This window comes from Heptranchias perlo, chromosome 16 (genome assembly GCF_035084215.1).
Source record: "Heptranchias perlo isolate sHepPer1 chromosome 16, sHepPer1.hap1, whole genome shotgun sequence".
Lineage (NCBI taxonomy): Eukaryota > Metazoa > Chordata > Chondrichthyes > Hexanchiformes > Hexanchidae > Heptranchias > Heptranchias perlo.
Genome location: NC_090340.1, coordinates 33,291,019 through 33,313,660, shown reverse-complemented (window position 1 = coordinate 33,313,660; position 22,642 = coordinate 33,291,019). Strand labels below are relative to the sequence as shown.

Below are 22,642 nucleotides of genomic sequence, written 5' to 3'. Positions count from 1 at the left end.
CCTATGTGGCACACTGAGGAATAAGTTTCTAAGAGGAAGAGATAGTTTGAGAACCACAGACTGCATGGTCTATGATGAAGCAATTAAGAGATGGGGTGGGACATCACACTGAGTGCCTGCCAGCCAATTTTTCCTTTTTGTGGCTACAACACAATGGGCAAAGGAATTATTGAGAAATCTCATTAATAGTGGGTCTTCTGTGTGCACTGTTGTGTTTCGATTTTTCAGCCCCCCCCCCCACCAACAACCCCAGAACAGCAGATTCCTAACCATGCCAACAGACTGTATAAAATTTAGACCTGGATCACAAACTCAGTAAGATAGAAATAAACCTTGAACTCACTAGCTGAAATCTAAACACAGTAGTGAAGGAGAAATTACTCTCAATTGTAGGAACAGTAAATGCATCTGATGTCAACTGTAGACCATACGGAGGCGCCACTACAGGGTGCAGAAAGAGGAAATCACATGGTGCAAGGACAAAATACGCTTACAAGGACAAACCTCTCTAGCAATTTCCCCTGTGGGATAGCTCAACTTACCTAAGGTCAGTAAAAAATAACAAATGTTGATATAGCTTCTGTTCCATTCTTCACCTGCAGCTCCATCAGCTATCTCCTGATGTTGAGACACGTTTATCAAACCAGATTTGGTTACAAACACAATCCATTGCAATACTATTCCTACATATATTCTTTGTCAAAGTTTCCAATCTTAAATTTATTTTGAATATGCTTACCTGTAACTGCATTTATATAAAGCTAGTAAAAAGATTCTCCACACAGTACAAAATATTCAAAAGAAAAAGAAAATCTATATATTAAACGTTATTTACAAAAAGCAGAAGAAATCAAGAAGCTGTCTAGTGTTGTTATAATTTTATATATATATATATGTATATATTTGTATTTAAAAATAAAAAATTCACAGCTATATTTCAACAAAATCTCACAAGGCCCAGGTAAAACCAAGCCAGGCTCAAGCCAACTGGCTCCGGCTTATTCCCTACCCCTAACTGGGACGGGAAAGGGGAAAGTCAACAAAATTGTATACATTTTTTTCCAACTAAATGCTGCTGTTACAAGTTTTAATACTGTATCTCCCTGATAAACCGCAGGCTGATGGCTCGTGGAATTGGGTCAGATGCAGGATATAGTGAGAAATCTGATTTTATCAGCCTGATTTCCAACCCTGATGTCTTCTCTCTGTCTCTGATAGTGACTACTCTCCATCCTCAGACTCCTTTTCGATTTATGTTCTATGGATCTGCTCTACATTGAATGTTCCATGGAGCACTGTAAGGCAGTAACTATATTTAACTCTACAGTGGGATGTTGATTAACTCAAGGATATACCTACACGGTAAGTGGACCTCCAAGTCCAAATAAATAATGAATGACTTAGGGATTATTGTGCTGCACTTAATAGTACCGTAGTAGAAGCATACGGCATAAATTGATAAAACTGGGTTTGATTTTAGCACATTAACTCTTAACATTTCTATCCACGTAAATATTAGCAAAAAACAATTTTCTTTTGTTTTTCCAGTAAAATCTTGGAGACATTGACTTCCAATCTACGCTTTGGCTCAACCTGATCGCCTCCAGCAAGCATGTTTTATTGTACAAATTTAGAAAATAGAGACATGGGGAAGTGGAACTTTGTTCGACACTGAAAATGTCAGCCTTACCAGTCGTTATTTTACAGTCATGGTGCAGTCCATGATCCATTCTACTGTATAATAATTGTGAAAACAAGCAATTTGACAAGAGGAGAATAAAAGTAGGCAACAAATGTAAGCCCTCACCACTTACATCGTCCACAGTTAGCACGGGCAGCCACCTATATCCGTCAAACTATTTGCCATCTCCATAGGAATCAATTACAAAAGCTTTGCTTGTAACAATTAAGCTTGCCGACCGGGCAGTTTTAAAATATGTTGGTTATTTACCTTTTTGGATTTATCGTCCACTGCGTATAGCAGGTAAATCGCATTAACACCAATGTGCCCGCTATAAGCAGCAGGGACTATACAGCAATGCATTTGCCCACGAGAGTTCTCAGTCTCAATAAGCTGAGATGCCACATATAGGGATATGAGCCGGGGAAACAAATACTATCCTACTCAAAGACTGTATTAAAAAAACTGTCCACATCTTTTAGTAGGCCGGTTATGTACTGCAGTCGATTCCTTTGTGATCAACAGCATCAGGCAAACTGTGGTGTTTTAAGTTTTAAATGCCACAGATGTCCTTAACAATGCTGTACGCCAGGGATGTACAAGCGTCCTTCGCATTCTAAGGGGGCATATATGGATTTAACATCATATTATGTAGTTCCCTCATTTGCGTGCGCCCACCTATTTATGTATGAGCATATTATGCACATGCCACCTAAAATCTTTGCAAATTTTGATGAGTGGGAAAAGGGGGAGGGATCTGGTACACCGGATCTCACCCCAAATTCCACCCAGAATACAACATTTTTATGGCAAAAAGATCAAGGAAATTTGGCCCTTGATTGTATGCCTGGTCACAAGGTTAGCGACTGCAATGCGAGAAATAAAAAAGTAAATAACATAAGAACAGACTCTGATCAGGTGTCAAACAAAATAAATTTTAGTTTTACTAATGAATTAATTGAATACCACTACTAGATTTATACGCTGTAGTACATATTCTCTTGATGAATATACTGGAACGTACTTATCAAAAATGTAAAAAGCTAAACCTAAATTTATGCTAATCGTAGACTTTTGTATACTATTCGGTGAACTTCTTGTTCTCAGTAACATCATCATCTATGAAGGAAAAGGCACAATGGTGACAGTCCCCATTTGGGAAACAAACAAGATAAGCCGCATGCAGCTTCCAACACTAGCAACACAATCATCTGGCTAAAACCAAAAATCTCCTGTAATGGTAACTGGCCCTTCAGCCCACACATAGTTATAATTTGCATTCAGAAGTCCTTTAACAGAAACAATAATACACAAAATGGTAAATGGAATTTTTGGTATCTGTCTCAGTTTCAGATGGCCTCACCATTCTCATATCAATCTCCAGCTACTTCTGCAGCCTTTTGTCAATTCACAACATTTACACAATTCTATCAGCTCTCTCGAAAAGCTTCAGCAAGCTCACTGACTGGATTAGTATACGTTCAGGTTTATTGTTAGGAATTCTTGATTGAAACACATAAAAGGTCCAGGCATAGTGAAAGTCAAATAAAAGTAACAAAATTATCAGTTTGTGTTACATACACAGTGGGCTCTGGATTGACACATGGGGCATGATTTTCACTTGATGCCAGGAAACCAAGTGTGTGGATAGGTGTACGCATTGGGAATCTGGAAGTCATGTGAGTTTGTTGCAATCTGCAATCGTGACTCAATTGGGAGTAATTATTTATGCTTCCAGGTTCCCCGTATGCCAGCCAGCCAGAATGACCATCACATGGTGGGGGCATGCTTGGAGATGATCGCAGGTGGGGGAGGTGATCAGGTCGAGAGAACAGTCAGAGGTCGGAGAAAGCCAGAGACGTCGCGGGGTGGGGGGGGGGGGGGGGGGAAGCCATTGAAGACGTCGCGTTGAGAGGTCGACGATGTCGTGCAGGAGGGGAGGGTCGGAGCCATCAGATGACGGCGGGGTTCTTTGGAGACATGGGGGGTGTGGTGGCCAAAATCATGGGGTGGGGGGTCTCGGCCATCAGAGGGCGGGGCGGGAGCACAGGGCGGATCTACCATCTTGGGGGGGGGGGGGGGAATCGCGGGGGTCCAATTGCACCAGGTGAGGTGGTTGAGCGTGGATGAAGCACTCTTAGCTGCTCCTGGCCTATTGGCCCACAAGCAGTGCAATAAAGGCACTTAGCTCATGGAGCCAGTCCTTCTCAGCTCATCTTACCTGACGAGAATCAGAAGTGATGGGAAAACCGTACAGGTATGGTTAAATACATTTTACCTTTATAATCCACAAAAAATTAAGTGCCTCACCTATTACAATGCCCCTTTAACAAGCCACCTGCCGGCATTAAGTAGGGACGGGACTTCTGGGTTTCAGATGCGCGCACGCGTGCAAACGAGCGTGGGTTGAAGCTGGAAGTGGGCGCGTTGGAGCCGGGTTGCAGTCCCACTTCAAAAATCTGTTACTTTTACCTCCCAGCCACCCCCAACCCACCTGTTCTTTGGGGTTAAAATTACCCCAATGATCTGTACAACAAATTGTACTGTGCCATAATCAACTTTATTCCGTTCATATTATTTTGCAGTAAACTATGCATTTATTAGGACTCAATTATATTATCAAAACACAATATCTGCATAATTGCCTGTGGATTTTCTTTTGATTCATGGGATGTGGGCGAAGCTAACATTTATTGCCCATCACTAAATTGCCCTTGAGAAGGTGGTGGTGAGCCGCCTTCTTGAACCGCTGCAGTCTGTGTGGTGAAGGTACTCCCACAGTGCTGTTAGGTAGGGAGTTCCAGGATTTTGACCAAGCGACGATGAAGGAGCGGCGATATATTTCCAAGTCATGATGGTGTGTGATTTGGAGGGGAATGTACAGGTGGCGGTGTTCCCATGCACCCACTGCCCTTGTCCTTCTAGGTGGTAGAGATCGCAGGTTTGGGAGGTGCTGTCGAAGAAGCCTTGAGGAATTGCTGCAGGGTATCTTGTAGATGGTACACACTGCAGCCACCATGCACCGGTGGTGGAGGGAGTGAATGTTTAAGGTGGTGAGTGGGGTGCCAAGCAAGTGGGCTGTTTTGTCCTGGATGGTGTTGAGCTTCTTGAGTGTAGTTGGAGCTGCACTCATCCAGGCAAGTGGAGAGTATTCCATCACACTCCTGACTTGTGTCTTGTAGATGTTGGAAAGGCTTTGGGGAGTCAGGAAGTGAGTCACTCACCGCAGAATACCCAGCCTCTGACCTGCCCTTGTAGCCACAGTATTTATATGGCTCGTCCAGTTAAGTTTCTGGTCAATGTGACCCCCAGGATGTTGATGGTGGGGGATTCAGTGATGGTAATGCCGTTGAATGTCAAGGGGAGGTGGTTAGACTCTCTCTTGTTGGAGATGGTCATTGCCTGGCACTTGTGTAGCACGAATGTTACTTGCCACTTATTAGCCCAAGCCTGGATGTTGTCCAGGTCTTGCTGCATGCAGGCACGGACTGCTTCATTATTTGAGGGGTTGCGAATGGAGCTGAGCACTGCAGTCATCAGCGAACATCCCCATTTCTGACCTTATGATGGAGGGAAGGTCATTGATGAAGCAGCTGAAGATGGTTGGGCCTAGGACACTACCCTGAGGAACTCCTGCAGTCATGTCCTAGGCAGAGATGATTGGCCTCCATCAACCACTACCATCTTCCTTTGTGCCAGGTATGACTCCAGCCAATGGAGTTTTCTCCCTCATTCCCACTGACTTCAATTTTACTCGGGCTCCTTGGTGCCACACTCGGTCAAATGCTGCCTTGATGTCAAGGGCAGTCACTCTCACCTCACCTCTGGATTTCAGCTCTTATCTCCATGTTTGGACCAAGGCTGTAATGAGGCCTGGAGCTTCGTGGTCCTGGCGGAACCCAAACTGAGCATCGGTGAGCAGATTATTGGTGAGTAAATGCCGTTTGACAGCACTGTTGACAACACCTTCCATCGACACCATCACTTTGCTGATGATTGAGAGTACACTGATGAGGCGGTAATATTCAGAAGGAAACTCTACTAAGTTACAAATTAACTCTAAATCTTAAAAAAGGCAGTTAAACTTATTTATCCTGCCTGGTCTTCCTTGATTTCTGCAGATAGGAGGCACCCTGGAGCAAACACTTTCAGTGACGGCATGAATTAAATATACTGTCCACAGTTACTTATCTTGTTTCAAGTCACTGGAGTCAAGTTTCCCCAAAAACATTGTCTGCATTCTTTGACCAGCAACTTTAAAATACAAAACACTGGGACAAAAGATGATTGACAAATTTAGCACAGTACCCTTTCTTTTAATTTCAAGCGTGCTGCTCCTCAAAAGTTTTACAAAGTGAGAAAATCATCAATGCTTCCTTGAAAATCAGTTCTCATTTTTTTCTACAAAAGTCTGTCAATTTATTTTTAAATTTAAAAATATTTTCAAAAATATTTTTTTCCCCAAACAGTGAGTGCTGATGATGTCGTCCAGAAACTGGCTACAAAGAGTTTCTAAGTTTGACAATGTGAAGAAGTTCAATTAACATGAATGTAGGATGCTTTGGCATATGCTAATTTAGCACCATCGTACTGTCAGCAAGCCAATTCCCCCAATGGTCGGACTGGAGGAGGAGGAGGTTACAGAGAAAAGGAGGGGAGAGGCCATGAAGGTATTTCAACACAAGGATGAGAATTGTAAATTGGAGCCTTTGGAGGTCTGGAGTCAATGTAGGTCAGCAAGCAGAGGGATGAAGGGTGAGTGGGACTTGGTGCGGGTTAAGATACGGACATCTGAGTTTTGGATAAGCTCAAGTTTATGGAAGGTGGAAGATGGGAGACCAGTCAGGAGAGCATTGGAATAGTTGAGTCTTAAGGTGGGCACAGGCATGGATGAGGGTTTCAGCAGCAGATGGGCTGAGGTAGGGATGAAGACTGGCGATGTTACAGAGCTATGTGTCAGGGCAGTTGATTGGTGATGGGGGCTATTCCCTGCAGTCATGGCTAATGATGCCAACAAGGCTTCTTAACACCACGTCTATCCTTTGTGCCAGCTAACTTAAAGAAGTCTAAAGATCCTCTGATGGTAGGGACCTGTCTTATGAAGGAAATTCATAGCAGTCTTCGACAGTGAGGGACTTTGTGAGGGTGTGGAGGGAGAACAGGAAGATGTCAAATACCTTTATTTGTTATGTTAACCATGGTTCATTTAAAGCACCAAGCTATAAGTTAAACTCTCCTTTCTCTGACTGCTGGCTGGCTGCTGGATGTCCTGATCCACCCGCTCCCCTTCCTGTGCACCCTCCTCATGCTGTGGGGATGGAGGTGCTCCCCCCACCTCTTCATCATCATCCCCTTCAGCTTACGGAAGCAGCAAGCCTTTTTTCATTCCAATATTATTTAGTACACAGCAAGCTACAATGGTTCTGGGCTGTATTGCAGGGCTCCACCAGATTTATCAAGGTCCCTAAAATAAATCTTAAGAATGTCTATAGTTTGGTGTCAGCCTTGGTTTAGTGGTAACACTTTCGTCTCTGGGTCCAAGCCCCACTCCAGAGATTTGAGCACATAATCTAGGCTGACACTCCAGTGCAGTACTGACGGAGTGCTGCATTGTCAGAGGTGCTGTCTTTCAGATGAGGCATTAAACCAAGGTTCCATCCACATCCAGGTGGACGTACACGAATCATACCATGGGATCTAAGAAAAGGGAGTTGTTCCTATGTCCTGGCCAATATTTAATCCCTCAACCAACATTACCAAAACAGATTATCTGGTAATTTATCTCGTTGTTTGTGGGGCCTTGCTGCGTGCAAACTGGCTGGGGCATTTGCCAAAATTACATCAGTGACGACATTCAAAAAGCACTTCAATGACTATGAAGCGCTTTGGCATGTCCTGAAGTCATAAAAGGAGCCATATAAATATAAGTCCTTTTTTTTTTCTTTTGATGGTACTGCTTGCATGGGTCTCATTATATCTGTTGTACCCTCTGTGGGATTCTTGCTGGCCTCTATTAGGCATGACTGCAGGGATCGCCCTGATTACCAATCAGCACCCTGATATATTGCACTGAGTCCTGAGGGCTTATATGGTGGATTATCACATGATGAAAATGTCATGACAGTTTCCTGGGTATTGGGCATTCACATGCAGGATAAGGAGATTAGCTTTGCACATTAGCTGCACGATAACAGAATGAAAGCCTGACCAACTCATAAAATTGAGGGGACTGTCATACAGGGCGTTGCATATCATATGCTTGTCAATTGCTCCTTGCACCTGTGCGAACCCTGCCAGTCTGTAAGCTTGCTCTCCCTTTGCTACTCTGGTTCCACTGGGAAGGATATGAATTGTGCAGCCCCCCTGAACAGAGCAGCAGTGACCTTTTTGATGCAGTGGTGAGCTGTGGCCTGATTAATGTGGCCAAGGTCACCAGATGCTATCTGGAAGGATCCTGTGGCAAAGAAATTCAAGGCAGTGGTGATCTTGGCTGGTACAGACAATGGTGTTCTCCTGGTGGAAGTGGGCTACCAGTCTTCAGCCAGCAGTTGACAAATCTTCCCGATAGCCAGTGAGGTGGCGGGGGGTGGGGTGGCTGGGGAAGCACAGCCTGCTGAGGCAGCGACGTTCAAAAAGGTTTAGGAAAGAAATTCTTGCTCTGTAAACCTTGGTGAGTGAATGTGCAAACATAACAAAGAAAGAGAAATTGGGAAATCCATATCCCCAATCTAAAGTTGTACTTTTAACAGACCTGAGAAAAAGTAGCAACAAAACTCCTAACTGAGCTCCAAAGCACTGAAGACATCTATATGCAGGGAAAGTCACACCACCTTTCAGTTGCAGCAACCAAAAAAGCCTCCTCGAAGAAGTATCTGTCTCCATGGTAGCTTGCTGGTGCTTCTACCACCACCTACAGAGCAGCGGAAAATACTTGGGGTGAAAGTTGGTGAAAATGGGTCAGAGAGATTAGCCAAACCCACTTGATCCCACGTTTAAATGTGCTGCAACTGACTTCTCGCGGGCCTCAGAGGGGACTGACAATTTTAAGGCGGTATGTATTACTCTTCCACCACCCCAAATCAGGTAGAAATTCAAAGGAAAGTTCAGCCTCATGTGTCTATTTTATGATTGACTATCAGTATTTGAAAGTTCCAGCTACTGTATTAAACGTTTATACTTAGTTTCTTGCACAATATTGCATTGGAACTGTGCCAAACCAGTCGTATCTTGTTAAAATTATATTTTAAGACAAAACATCCAGTTTGCCAGTAACCCAACTAATAAACTAAAAAGACTAAAAATACATTTCAGTGCTTCGTTGCTATTAAAACAATGTGCCAGATCAAACATGTAGTACTATACTGTAACCATAATGGCTTATTTATTAACACAAAAAAAATCAAACACTTACATCATTGTACATACATAATTATCCAAAACCTTGCACTTCATTTATCATTTCTTTATTCTGCCTTTTCTATCCTCCTCTTGCTAAAATGCAGTTCAATGGGCGGAAGCAGCCCTCCAGTACTTCCTCCAATTCAGCATCATCACACTATTCGACCATATGTGTGTGGTGGAGGGGGGGGCAACATCATAAGTGAGCCCCTCCCTGTGTTCATCCAATGTCCACAAACACACACACACACACATATGATAATCATCAGCAGGGAGAATCCTGGGTGACTTTTCCTCTCCCTAGCATTTGAACACTAAAGCCAATTACAGTGCTCCTACCATTCTCCCACTTGAGATTAGCAAACCCAGACCAGAATGGGAACTGAAACTATGACTTTCCCAGTCACTATCTACTGAGCTATCAGAAGATCTTCCACATATTTGTATTTAGTCGTCAGCTTTAAAATGAGTTATACAAAATAACTGATTTTTGTTCCTTTTATTTAGGGTTATATGCACTTCAACAAGCATGTCAGCTGTTCCCTACAGCACAGGTTCCTAAACTGTGGCGGGGTGGGTGGGGTACACCCCTAGGGGCAAAGGAGGAGCTGGACACAGTGTCTGGGAAATTCCTCACATCAACTCCCACTTCGTTGCCTTTACTTCACTGGAAGTGCGGTGGAAACCCTACTAAAACACTTAAATAGGGTTTCGGCCACACCTCCACTGAAGTACCACAGTCCAAGCAGGAGCCATTCCCAGGACTTCCCCAGCCAGTGAGTTCTAATGAAATGACTGGACTTCATATTAAAACCCAAAAGTGTAACAAAGCAGAATTAAAATAGCTGAAGTAGCAAAACTGAAGTATTCTGGGTTACCAGCTATATCTACACAAACACAAATTATGGAAAAATACTGTTTCTTAAAAAGAGACATGCTCAGCAAAAAATGTTTGGGAAACTCTGCCCTAACGCATCATCTCAGCTTTACACTAAGTACTATTCACAAAATGTTCATGCTTGTCATCTCTATACCACAATGGAGCAGGTATTGTAGCTTTCAGCTCACGAAGAAGAACTGTCAACTTACTGACAAAACCCTACAGTTTAAGAGTTACCTTATGAGAAAATTCAAATGACCTCAATGGATAAAATAAAAACAATTATCTTACCAATCATGTGATTTGCAACATGGATCTGTATTTCTCGTTCCGTCTCAAAAGTCATCTGGCACTTGATGCACTGGTAGGTCTTCTTCTGTCCGACAATTATAAGATGAAGGAAATTATTATTTACTGTGGTGTACTCACTTAGCATTGTATGTTTAAAGTTGTACAAAAACAACTTAAATGAATTCAAACTGATGTGCTTAAAAATGCAACTTGAAGGTATTAATTCAATTCAACAAGGTACCAGGTTGACATCTTTTCAAGATTCCTATAAAAAACAATGTACACTACACAGCTAAATCAATAAAGTATAAAACAAATCCCAGGGTTTATTATATTTACGTGTTTAAATACACTGCCCTTCCTAAGGAATATAAAAAAATATAGATTTTTATTTCTATTCCTACCATATGAATTCTTTTTATTTTCTTACCCTGGGAGCAGGTGATGCCTGTGATGACTTTTTCTGGCTACTTGTCTCTGGTGTCATTTCTCTATGGTCTATCTGGATATGACTCTCCAGATCTTCCACAGTTTCAAACTTAACTGCACAATCAGGACACCGAAGACTGGCACTGGTTCTTTCATTGCTTTCCTGCTGAGTTACATTTGAAGATTGGCCATTTGTACTTCTGTTCATGCAACCTGCACACAAGCCATATGGCAAGCCATTGATGTCAAGTTTCACCAAGTCCTGTTTGCTCCTAAACTCTTTCAGGCATAAAGCACACTTGTAGAGTCTCTGATGACTCTGATTATTTGGAGATGAGGATGCAGAGTTTCCTGACAATTTTTGCATGTGGAATGTTCCATGAATTTTCAGCTCAAGAGTAGAGGTGACTGTCTGCATGCAAACTACACAACGGAACCCTGTGAGAGAGTTTCTTAGGTCTGGATGCATCTGGCAATGTTCAATGAATTCCTCTTCACTCTGCAATGGCATTTTGCAGATCCTGCAAGTTCCCGTATCAAGACTTTTGCTATGGGTGACCTTATGCTCAGTCAGCGTTAGAAGTGAAGGGAACCTCTCGCCACAAATGGGACACATGTAGTGCTTTGCAGGTCCACGATGGGTCTGCATGTGCTCTCGGAGGCCACTCTCGGAGAAAAAAGTCCTTGCACAGATGTTGCACTTATGGCTGCCCTTGATGAATTCTGCCTTTTTCCGTGAACAATCATCTTCTCCAGCTCGAATGTTGTGATCTCTCAACCTGTGATTCTGAAGAAGGACCTCCATAGTGTACGCTGCACCACAGATATCACAGCCATACATTGGCTCTGAGGCATCAATATCATCTTCACTAGCTTCATGGCTGTTTAGCGCTTCCTGGTTCTTCATCAGTATGTTCTGGAGGTCAGTCTCCACTCTCTTATTGCATGATGCAATGCCATTCGCAGTACCATTTTGGCTACTGTTGTCAAACACACAGTGTTTCTCTCGTAAGTGCTTTTCTAGCAAAATAATGGCATGGAAGGCCTTACTGCAAAATTTACAGTTGTATTTTTTGCTGTGTGTTGTGATGTGGCATTGCAGTTCTACTTCTGTACTGAACGTGTCGCCACAGAATATGCATTTACGGGCTTTTGCCGGATTACCCAAATGGCTATGCTTGACATGAAGCTGAAGATCTGCCTCCTTTCGAAAATCCCAATTACAGGCTGTGCAGCGGTACATCTTCTTTTCGTTACTATGCTTCACTGCCAAATGCACTTGGATGGAGACCTTGGAATCAAACACTTCTTGGCACAATGTGCAGTGATATAACACAAAAGTATGCATATCCAGCAAGTGCTTCTGTAGGTCATCCACTGAGGAAAATTGCTTGTCACAGCTTTCGCAGACATAATGAGTAGAAGTTGTCATGTAGTGTATGGTGAGATGTTGTAAAAGAGTCTCCTGGGAATCAAAATCCTCTTTACACTGAGGACAAGACTGCTTCCTTAGAAGAATTTCCAGATGTGACTTCAGATGGCTTTGGAAACTTTCAAAAGAGGAGAACTTGAGATCACATTGATTGCATGGGTATTCACCATTCGATAGTGAAGGTACACTTGCTGACAACCTCTGTCTTTTGGGAGAAGATACTTCTGCATCAGAAGAAATGGGACTTTGCTCCGACTTTGATTTTCGGCCACTATTTGCTAGTGGAATGTTCTTATGGTTTTCCTTGATATGCTTTGTGAGCTTAAGAATGGTGCCAAAAATGGGTGAATTGGTGCAGTAAGGACAAGAATAAACTTCCATGAAGGACTGTGTGGCCTGTAGTACAGGAGACTCCAGCTTGGGATTTCCTACATTGCAATGAGCTTGCTGAATGTGCTCTGCGAGTGAAGATTCTGTAAGGAATCCCAGTGAACAATGGGAACAGAAGAAAGTATGGTTTCCATCTTGAGAGAGTGCGTTTGGAACACAATGTGTAATTCGTATGTGTTCCTGCAAACTATTTAGGTCTGCAAATATCTCTGGGCAGTAATTGCAGTGAAATGTAGACGCACTGGTGAACTGCATTACTGGAAAAACATTATTTTTGTGTACTTTCCGGACATGCTCATTTAAGTTATACAAAGTGGGAAGTGAATCAAGGCAGAACTGGCATGTGTGACTTTGCTGAGGTTTATCTGAGTGAATAGTTTTTAAGTGAATTTCTAGGACAGCCAAACTACTGAAATCACGCTTAGAACAATATGGGCAGCTATAGGTGACTTTTGGTGACCAGGAGTTTTGACTTCCTTCCCTTTCCAAGGGTCCTGAAGGTTTCCTCTGGCTTCTGGATGGTTTTAGGGTAGAATCAGGTGTGGAGCCTCGTTCTACAGAAGCACTGGAATCTGGGGTTGTGCTGCTCATTGAAGCCGCACTTCCTGTAGCAGGGTCAGGACTTATGCTATGATTACTAGAATCTGGTTGCCTATGGCTATCCAAGTGGCAATAGACTTCTTCCACCGTAGGAAACTGTTCTGGGCACATTGGGCACTTATGTTTCTTATTCCCGTGGGCTAGATCAATGTGATTGATCAGTGCATTTTCTTCTGCAAATACTTCAGGGCAATGGATGCACTGCAACTCTGCTTTCTCACAAATCTGTGGGTGATTTGTTGCCATATGCTTTTCCAAGTCTTCAGCTTGATTAAATGTCTCATCACAATAATCACAGACAACATCTTCTTTCTTCATCTCTTTCTCAAGCTTGGCAACATGATCTTTGTTCTTCTTATGAGCCTGCATGTGACTCTGCAATGAACTAGTGGAAGAGAACCCACGTTTGCAAATAGTACACTTAAATGGCTTACTTGAGCTGTGAGTTTTCAAGTGGATCTTGAGATGATCACTGCGAGAAAAAGCTGCTTCACACTCATGACAGTGGTACTTTTTGTCTCCAGTGTGAAGTTTGATGTGACGGTCACGACTTCGTTTATGTTTGAATAGGCGGCTACAAAATGTACACTTGAAAGGAAGTTTGTCACTGTGGATTTGCTCATGCCTCTTAAGGTAACTTAAACGGCTGAATGATTTGTCACAAAATTGGCAAGGATAGGGCAAACCAGTCCCTCCTTCTTCATCCACAAGGCCGAGATCACAACCCTCTCCTAACACCTGAGAGGGTGATGCAACATCTTTACTGGAGGGAGATGAAGCTATCCATGAAACTTGTGGGTCATCGTCACCATCTGCAAAGGAAAGGAGATTATAAGACTCAATTCCCCAATTTATTTGAAGAATAAGGACAAATCGTTTTCAGAATAAGTAGCTTTATTACATAACAGTTCGAGGTTTTTTCAGGACTATATGATAGTATAAGTCAATGATAAAACTCATTGTACCAAATAATACATATTTTTGCAATATAGGAGCTACTTCATGGGTTGAATAACAGGCTTCTAAACATTTTCCCACAATTATGGCACTGAAGTAATTTGCTATTAAGCTGAATCTGATTTTATAATTTATCACAAAAATTAAGAGCACAGGAAAACAGCCTTTAAAATAAAAATGTTTATATTATGTTTTATCACGTTCCATCTATCACATCCATGATGGAGATGATGAGCAGGCAACTAGATCCCAGTGCAAACAGCTACTCTCTGGGTGCCAGGTCTTCCAATTCTCCATCCCTCAGGTAAGTGCTTAGTTTTTATTCAGCACCCTCCCAATTGGCACAGGTTGAGAATGAGACCACATTGTTTTGGTTAGTAACTAAATTCTCCATGCACAACTAAACTGGTTAAAGTGGTACGCCTATGAAATAATTTCAACTTGTTTCCATGGAAATGGTGTTGTGCTTTCATTTTAAATATCAAACAGATACGTTTCTATTTAAGGTATATTGCCATCGGTACACAAAATTTTATATGCAGAAGTACAGCAAATCCCCAAGCCATCTTTCTTCCAAGGCCACTTGATAAGAAAATACTACCCCTCTCTGTTCCCTAATGATTTTTTCAGCGGCACGGTATGACCTTTATTTTACAACAGCCTCTCTGATAGAATCACATGTTGTAGGCTCTTTAAATAGTTTTAAATAAATGTCACTGCTCAAACTTATTTTAGATATAAACATTTTGCTAATTTACAAACACATGCTATCCCCTGCAATTGTAAACCATTATTGCTAACAAAATCCAGAATTCAGCAGAATGTAAAAAAAACACTTTAGAGGGGATTAAGGTCATTAAAAAGTGCTAATCCTCTAAAATAGGCTTGTTCAAACACAGTAGCAAAGATCATGTGGCTTTTAGAATGCTTTTTCTATATTCACATGAGGGAACTGGCAACTAGGGATGCTAACATTAAACATTTGCAGCAAAATTTATTGCATATTGAAATGAAGCTGAGCCACTGGCATCATCAGTGCAACTCCTGTGGTAATGTTGGACCTAGTTAATATATATGTGTGCGTGTGTATGTGTGTCTATACGTGTATATACATATGGATGCGTGTGCAGAGGCAAGCCTTTGATCAGTATCACCACAGCAATCTTACGCTGCTGCTACTGAAAAAGTTAGCTGCTTGGACAATTGTGACCATGACTGACCTCAATTCTGGTCTTCAGTGGAACAGGACTTGCAATGCACAGATAAACATTTCTAACAAAAAACAATTAAAGGTGGGACCCTCTACTGCATGGACCAACTGACTAGCTCTTGCTCATCTTCCGGAAAACTGCACCAGGCTTTTGGAGACTAAATTAATATGGTTATTAATTTCTTTATCAGAGCTCTACCAGAGCATCCTTTGTATCACACCAACTGATTTGCTTTTTAATTAAGTAAATGTATGCATGCACAAGGCTTCTTTTTCAACCAAAAATATTAGTTGCGATCTCCTTTTTATCTACCAGAGAAAGTGATGAAAAAGAACTTCCTAGTAACAGCGCCGATGAAAAATAATAGGATGCATGTCCAAAAAACCTACTTGCCTATCTTCTTTTTAGTCCTATTACCCCAACAATAATAATTTGCCACCACAGAGCTTTTCCCAAATAAGACCGTACAATCTTTGTTTGCTACTCAATTACCCATGACACTTATGTAATTAGTCAAAAGAAAATGCGTTTCCAAACCAAGCAAGCCAATGATCACTGCCCCCATTCTGATGACAAAACATACAGAACATAATGCAATGTCTTATCTAATTACTTTACTGATAACAGTGATATGGCAATACAAATAACAATATGCAAGTTATGACACCAGAAGCTTTGCAAAGTTGCACATAAAAGGAGAAATAAAAAACGCCTTTTAATAAATCTGCAATCATGAACTACCTCTACCTTGATTGTGAAGGTCTGTCAACTAACTATCATTATACTGCATTTTTAAGTCTAATTGAATCATTTTCATGTGTGCATTGATGTGAAGTGACAGTATAACTAAGTTGCCCAGGCACACCAAACCAAACCAGTATGAAACCTTGCCCAAGAGACTATTTGCAGCCCAGTGCAAAACCTCATTAAAAAGTGCCCTGACTGGCCAGACTGACCTCAGTCTGCAGTACAACGTGGATTAGCGTCACATGTGGCTACTACCAGTCTCATATCGATAGTTACCATGTAACTGCAGCCTTGGAGTGTTGGGACTGCTTTTGGTACAATCCATGCTTAGTTAATCAGTACCCTTCTGAACAGCCATTTCAGGTATCAAACTCCTTTAAAAGGATTTTAAAAAAATACCAAGGACTAATCATTTTATGGGGGAAAAGTGAAACTCTTTAATCTTAAAATCTTTAGCTACTTACATTAAGTTTTGTAAACAATTTTACAACACCAAGTTATAGTCCAGCAATTTTATTTTAAATTCACAAGCTTTCGGAGGCTTCCCCCTTCGTCAGGTGAACGATGTGAAATGAAATCCTCGAGGATTTCATTTCACATCGTTCACCTGACGAAGGGGGAAGCCTCCGAAAGCTTGTGAATTTAAAATAAAATTGCTGGACTATAACTTGGTGTTGTAAAATTGTTTACAATTGTCAACCCCAGTCCATCACCGGCATCTCCACATCATGACTACATTAAGTTTGAGTTGGTTCAATGGAAGCAATGATAGTTTGGGTCGAGAAAAAATATACAACACTAGAGAGATTGTAGTGTGCAATCCAAATGTTGAATGTTTCATACTTACAGATGACATATTTAATACTCTCCTGCAATAGTGTTGGACCAGTTTTACCACTCAACAATTCATTCAGGTTAAATATTCAGTGCAGACATAAATATGGACAATTTATAGGAAAAATCCAGATATTTACAGTACTCATTTCTTCAAATTACATGATTGCCCACAAAATGTTTAGATATGCAAGCCATAAAACCAAGGAATAACAGAATAAACTGTCTAATGACATTATCTGGGGCAGATGGTGTTATAGTGTTAGAGCACAAATGCTCAGTGTCACGGAGTGATAGGACATAAGAAATAGTTTGTGGCCATGCTGAGTTCCTGACCTCAGCTGTGCTGCTGTGGGGAGGTGCTGATTGGAGGTGAAGCAGTTTGCCATAGGAAAACATCTACTTGTGGCTAGCCCATAGCAGCATTGCTGGAAGACTGATAGCAGGCTGCCCACCCCAGCCTCATTCAGTGATTGGGTCACTGGGACCAATTACTTTTCAACCAGATTCAAACAATGCCCTCCTTCTGCCAACTTACAATTCACCCCACTGATATCTTCAGTTCTTTTGACCTCATTTTGCCAAGACATCTTTGCTTTTTTTTAAAAAAAAGAATCAAATTAGCATTAACAAGATAAATTGTAACCTTCAATAGCACCACCGCCAACATCAATGGTAGCATCAATGATCAGAAGGTTAAGTGGACCACCCATACCAACACTGTTGCTACAAGGGCAGGGCAGAGGCTGGGTGAGGTACTCAGTGAAGAGTGGCTCAGCTCCCAACCCATCAATGCTTCTACACCATCTACAAAGCACAAGTCAGTCATGTGATGGAATATGCATCATTCACCTGGATGAATGCAGTCACAGAAGCACACAAAAGCTCAACACCCAAGAAGCTCAACACCATCCAGGACAAAACAGCCTGCTTGATAGTCACCCCTGCCACTGGGCTCGTTATACATGCGCTTCACCACTGACACAATTTGGCTGCAGTACATACTATCCACAGGATACACTGCAGCAACTCACCAAGCTTATTTCAACTGCAACTCCCAGCCCCACAACCTCTACTACCAAGAAGAACAAGAGCAGCAATGTCAAGAAAACACCATCATTTCCAAGTCATAGATCATCCTGACCCAGACATCATATTCCCATTCCTTCATAGTCTTTGAGTCAAAATCCTGAAATTCCCTACCTAATATTATTATAGCTGCACCATCACCACAAGCACTACAGCAGTACAAGGAGAAACCCCATCACCATCTTCTCAGGGCACCTAGATTTGGGCAATATATACGGCCTGCCCAAGTTCCCACTTTCCAAGAACAACTAAATTTAAAAAGCGAGGATTTGTTAAATTGTAAATTTTAGTCACCATCCAACATGATTTGATTTTTTTTTGTTTCTGCAATGTTTAAACCTACATGAAATACAGAATTCCAGGTTTTGGTTCATGAAAAGGTCCATGAGGAAAGATAGGCTGGAGATGGGGAGGAAAGAAACTCTGGGGAATAAGTACTGTATCCACAGTAAAAAGGTGTGAGAAACACTGTCTTGCAATTAAATTATAAGGCCACCTGTTTAAAATTGGTCCATGGAGAAACAACTGTCCTAGTGAAATGGGCTTCTGATATCAAGAGTCCTGTTTGTGCCAACTGGCAACAGTTTTAGATGGACTCTAATAACCAGCGAGACATTCTTTGATTAGTGAGAGGAATGCCCAAATTCCTACTTCACAGCATGCATAACTGAAGAATAACAGTTTATAGCACATTCTGTTTCCCAGCAATTTTTTTTGCTTCATGACCTTATTATTCTCATAAGACACAAACAACCAAGGAGTAAAAATACAGGATGCAGTCTGCTAACCAATGGGACATTCTTTGCTTCGTAGTAGGTGTACCCAACTCCTAATGCCACATCAAGCAAACAACTGAGAAATCTTACTCATCAGATATCCATTTAATAGAATCTACATTTCTCTCTGGGTTTTGTGGGGTCAGGGTATAAATCTGGGATTGCAATTGCCCAAGTCAAGGGAAATTCAGACATCACCTTAGGCAGAAATTATACAAAGGCAGGGTACTACGCTATGCTCAAGGTAGAGTGGATCAGGCACAAGCTTGCGGAGCTTACTTGCCCTCTTGGCTGAACCAAACAAAATTAATTTTCCAGGTCAGTAACTTCAGACCAGCAGTAGCCAAGGGCTGCATTAGCTTATTTATATCTAAATTTAGGTCCCCAGCAGGGGCTAAATGTTTAAAAAGATCAGGACTTCCAACATCCCTACATAAAGTGGGATTCCAATAAATGTTCTCCTAAAACCCTCCTTCTGTCGGGAGACAGAAAGTGATGGAAGGTGTCGTCGACAGTGCTATCTAGCGGCACTTACTCACCAATAACCTGCTCACCGATGCTCAGTTTGGGTTCTGCCAGGACCACTCAGCTCCAGACCTCAATACAGCCTTGGTCCAAACATGGACAAAAGAGCTGAATTCCAGAGGTGAGGTGAGAGTGACTGCCCTTGACATCAAGGCAGCATTTGACTGAGTGCGGCACCAAGGAGCCAGAGTAAAATTGAAGTCAATGAGAATCAGGGGCAAAACTCTCCAGTGGCTGGAGTCATACCTAGCACAAAGAAAAATGGTAGTGGTTGTTGGAAGCCAATACCTCTCAGCCCCAGGGCATTGCTGCAAGAGTTCCTCAGGGTAGTGTCCTAGACCCAACCATCTTCAGCTGCTTCATCAATGACCTTCCCTCCATCATAAGGTCAGAAATGGGGATGTTCGCTGATGATTGCACAGTGTTCAGTTCCATTCGCAACCCCTCAGATAATGAAGCAGTCCGTGCCCGCATGCAGCAAGACCTGGACAACATCCAAGCTTGGGCTCATAAGTGGCAAGTAACATTCGTGCCAGATAAGTGCCAGGCAATGACCATCTCCAAGAAGAGAGAGTCTAACCACCTCTCCTTGACATTCAACAGCATTACCATCGCCTAATCCCCCATCATCAACATCCTGGGGGTCACCATTGACCAGAAACTTAACTGGACCAGCCATATAAATACTGTGGCTACAAGAGTAGGTCAGACGCCGGGTATTCTGTGGCGAGTGACTCACCTCCTGACTCCTCAAAGCCTTTCCACCATCTACAAGGCACAAGTCAGGAGTGTGATGGAATACTCTCCACTTGCCTGGATGAGTGCAGCTCCAACACTCAAGAAGCTCGACACCATCCAGGACAAAGCAGCCTGCTTGATTGGCACCCCATCCACCACCCTAAACATTCACTCCCTTCACCACCGGCGCACTGCGGCTGCAGTGTGTACCATCCACAGGATGCACTGCAGCAACTTGCCAAGGCTTCTTCGACAACACCTCCCAAACCCGCGACCTATACCACCTAGAAGGACAAGAGCAGCAGGTACATGGGAACAGCACCACCTGCACGTTCCCTTCCTAGTCACACACCATCGCGACTTGGAAATATATCGCCGTTCCTTCATTGTCGCTGGGTCAAAATCCTGTAACTCCCTTCCTAACAGCACTGTGGGAGAACCTTCGCCATACAGATTGCAGCGGTTCAAGGCTGCGGCTCACCACCACCTTCTCAAGGGCAATTACGGATGGGCAATAAATGCCGGCCTCGCCAGCGACGCCCACAGCCCATGAACGAATAAAAAAAAGGTATGGTCATAACAGAAGCTGAAACAGAACTGATCTTTAGGTATGGGAGGCACCAGAGCACAAATCTCTTCTCGCCATTCAATTTAAATGGCAGGCCTCTGTGAAGGCATTATAATGTTGATTATCTGCAGCACGAGTCAATATAAGAACTTAGTTTCTCATCACTGGAATTTCTAGGCTAGTTAGCTTTTTGGTCAGCTGGGTATCTGACATGCACTTAAACCCATCATTAAGCTGAAGGGTCTCTGAACCAAGCTGTTAAGAAATCTGCACATGAAGAGAGTGCAGTCTCTCTTGAGGGACAGACCCCACTTACCAGACTCTAGAGAACTTAGGCACATGTTGGCATGGGAGGACTCCCATCTGTGCACAAGGGTATTTCTGGAGTTTAACTAGCTAAAACCGCAGAGCTTACCAGAACACAACTCTGGCAAACTTCCATCCATCCCTCACCTTTAGATGGTCTATCTCTGACTCCTCTGTTCCCTTTCTGAACTTCGCTCTCCATCCAGTGATGGGTTTTCCACTGACTATTACAAGCTCATAGACTCCCACAACTACCTAAATATCCTTCCCACCAGGTATCCTGCAATGGCTCCAACCCATTTCTTCCAGTTTTTCCATCTGTCAAATCTCCTCTAATGACTCTACCTTGTGTACCAGAGCTTTTGAACTGTCCTCCTTTTTCCTCGGCCAAGAATTCCACTCAACTGGGTCCTTGACCGGGTCAGTTGTATTTCCTGTGCTTCCCCGTTGACCATCCACTCCACCCCCCACCCCACCTCACAACTGTGACAGAGACCTCTGGTCCTCAACCTTCCACCCCACCAGCCTCCACATACCACATCATCTTCTGCTGTTTCCACCACCTACAGTATGATCGCACAACCAAAGCCATCTGCCCCTGCGCTTCCCCCACTATTTTCCATTCCCTCTACAATACCCTAGATAACTCTTCCACCACCCCTACTTCCAGCTGCCCTTCCTCAGGTACCTTCCCGTGCAAACGCAGCAGATGCAACACCTGCTCTTTCACCTCCAGTCACATAATTGTCCAGGGTCCCAAACACTCTTTTTGTGTGAGATAGTAATTTATATGTACTTCCTCGAACCTAGTATTCACTGCCCACTGTGGGGTTGCCTCTACATCAGATAAAATCAAACACACACAAATTAGGTGACCGCTTTGCCGACCTTCGTTCTGTTCGCAAGAGGTACCGATGGCTTGCCACTTTAACTCCTCCTCCCATTCCTAATCTAAACAACTCTGTCATTGGCTTTGTACAATATTCCAAAAAAGCTCAACACAATCTTCAAGAACAGTATCTCCTGTATTTTTTAAAGACACCCTGCAACCCTCTAGTCTAAATGTGGTCTTAAGTGACTTCAGACTTTAGCTATATCCTTATTTTCAAGCTTGTTTTAATTTTATATTTGACTCCCAGGTTTTCCATCTCTCACATTTTCTTGCATTTCCCCAGTCTTCCCGCTTCCTTAGCTATTTCTGGAAGTGGAGTGGAAAGAACCCCAGCCCCCACCTGATCAGCAACGTCTTCCAACAACAGTCGTCCCAAGTATCAGAGTTTCTTCATGAGCCATACGACAGGTATTTGCCTTCAGCATGCTGGATGGACCTTCACAAGACAGCTTGTGTTATGCCACCGTGATGTCCTATATATCCAAGTCCAATGCCATATATCAGGATTACTCATCACCTTGGTACTCAGTGCCTGGTCAGTGAAAGCCAGAGCCCTCTCTCCCTACAGTCACTTTTCCCTTTTTTCCATGATCTCACATAACAGCTTGTTCCTGGATCTTGCACATAGACCAAAGGAAACCCTTCTATTCCATACATGGGAGTTTCCATGTATTCCATGAAGGAAAACTGTTTTGATATGCCACAAACTGCATTGGAAATTTGTTGTCATTGAAGAATAGGAATAAGAATGATAAGAAAGTATCTTTTGCCCCTTCTCAACATGGTCCAGAAAGATCATGTCCAAGCTGATACGAATTAACAAATGGACCAACCACCATGTCCACTGGTAAACCCGTTGTTCAAAATGGCAGTGAGCCCAAAAATTACTGAAGAATCT

At 42.6% G+C, this 22,642-nt stretch overlaps 1 protein-coding gene across 3 annotated transcripts in view; it reads right to left on the bottom strand.

Moving 5' to 3' along the window:
• Positions 1 to 22,642, bottom strand: part of znf423 (zinc finger protein 423) — a 266,828-nt gene that overhangs the window by 128,730 nt on the left and 115,456 nt on the right. For 2 of the 3 annotated variants that reach the window (XM_067997912.1, XM_067997913.1), the window contains exons 4-5: positions 10,681 to 13,913; positions 10,251 to 10,335 (exon numbers count right to left, since the gene is read on the bottom strand). In XM_067997912.1, the coding sequence (XP_067854013.1) occupies positions 10,251 to 10,335; positions 10,681 to 13,913 (3,318 nt within the window). The remainder of the gene's footprint in view (positions 1 to 10,250; positions 10,336 to 10,680; positions 13,914 to 22,642) is intronic. The other variant, XM_067997914.1, reaches the window with a different exon arrangement.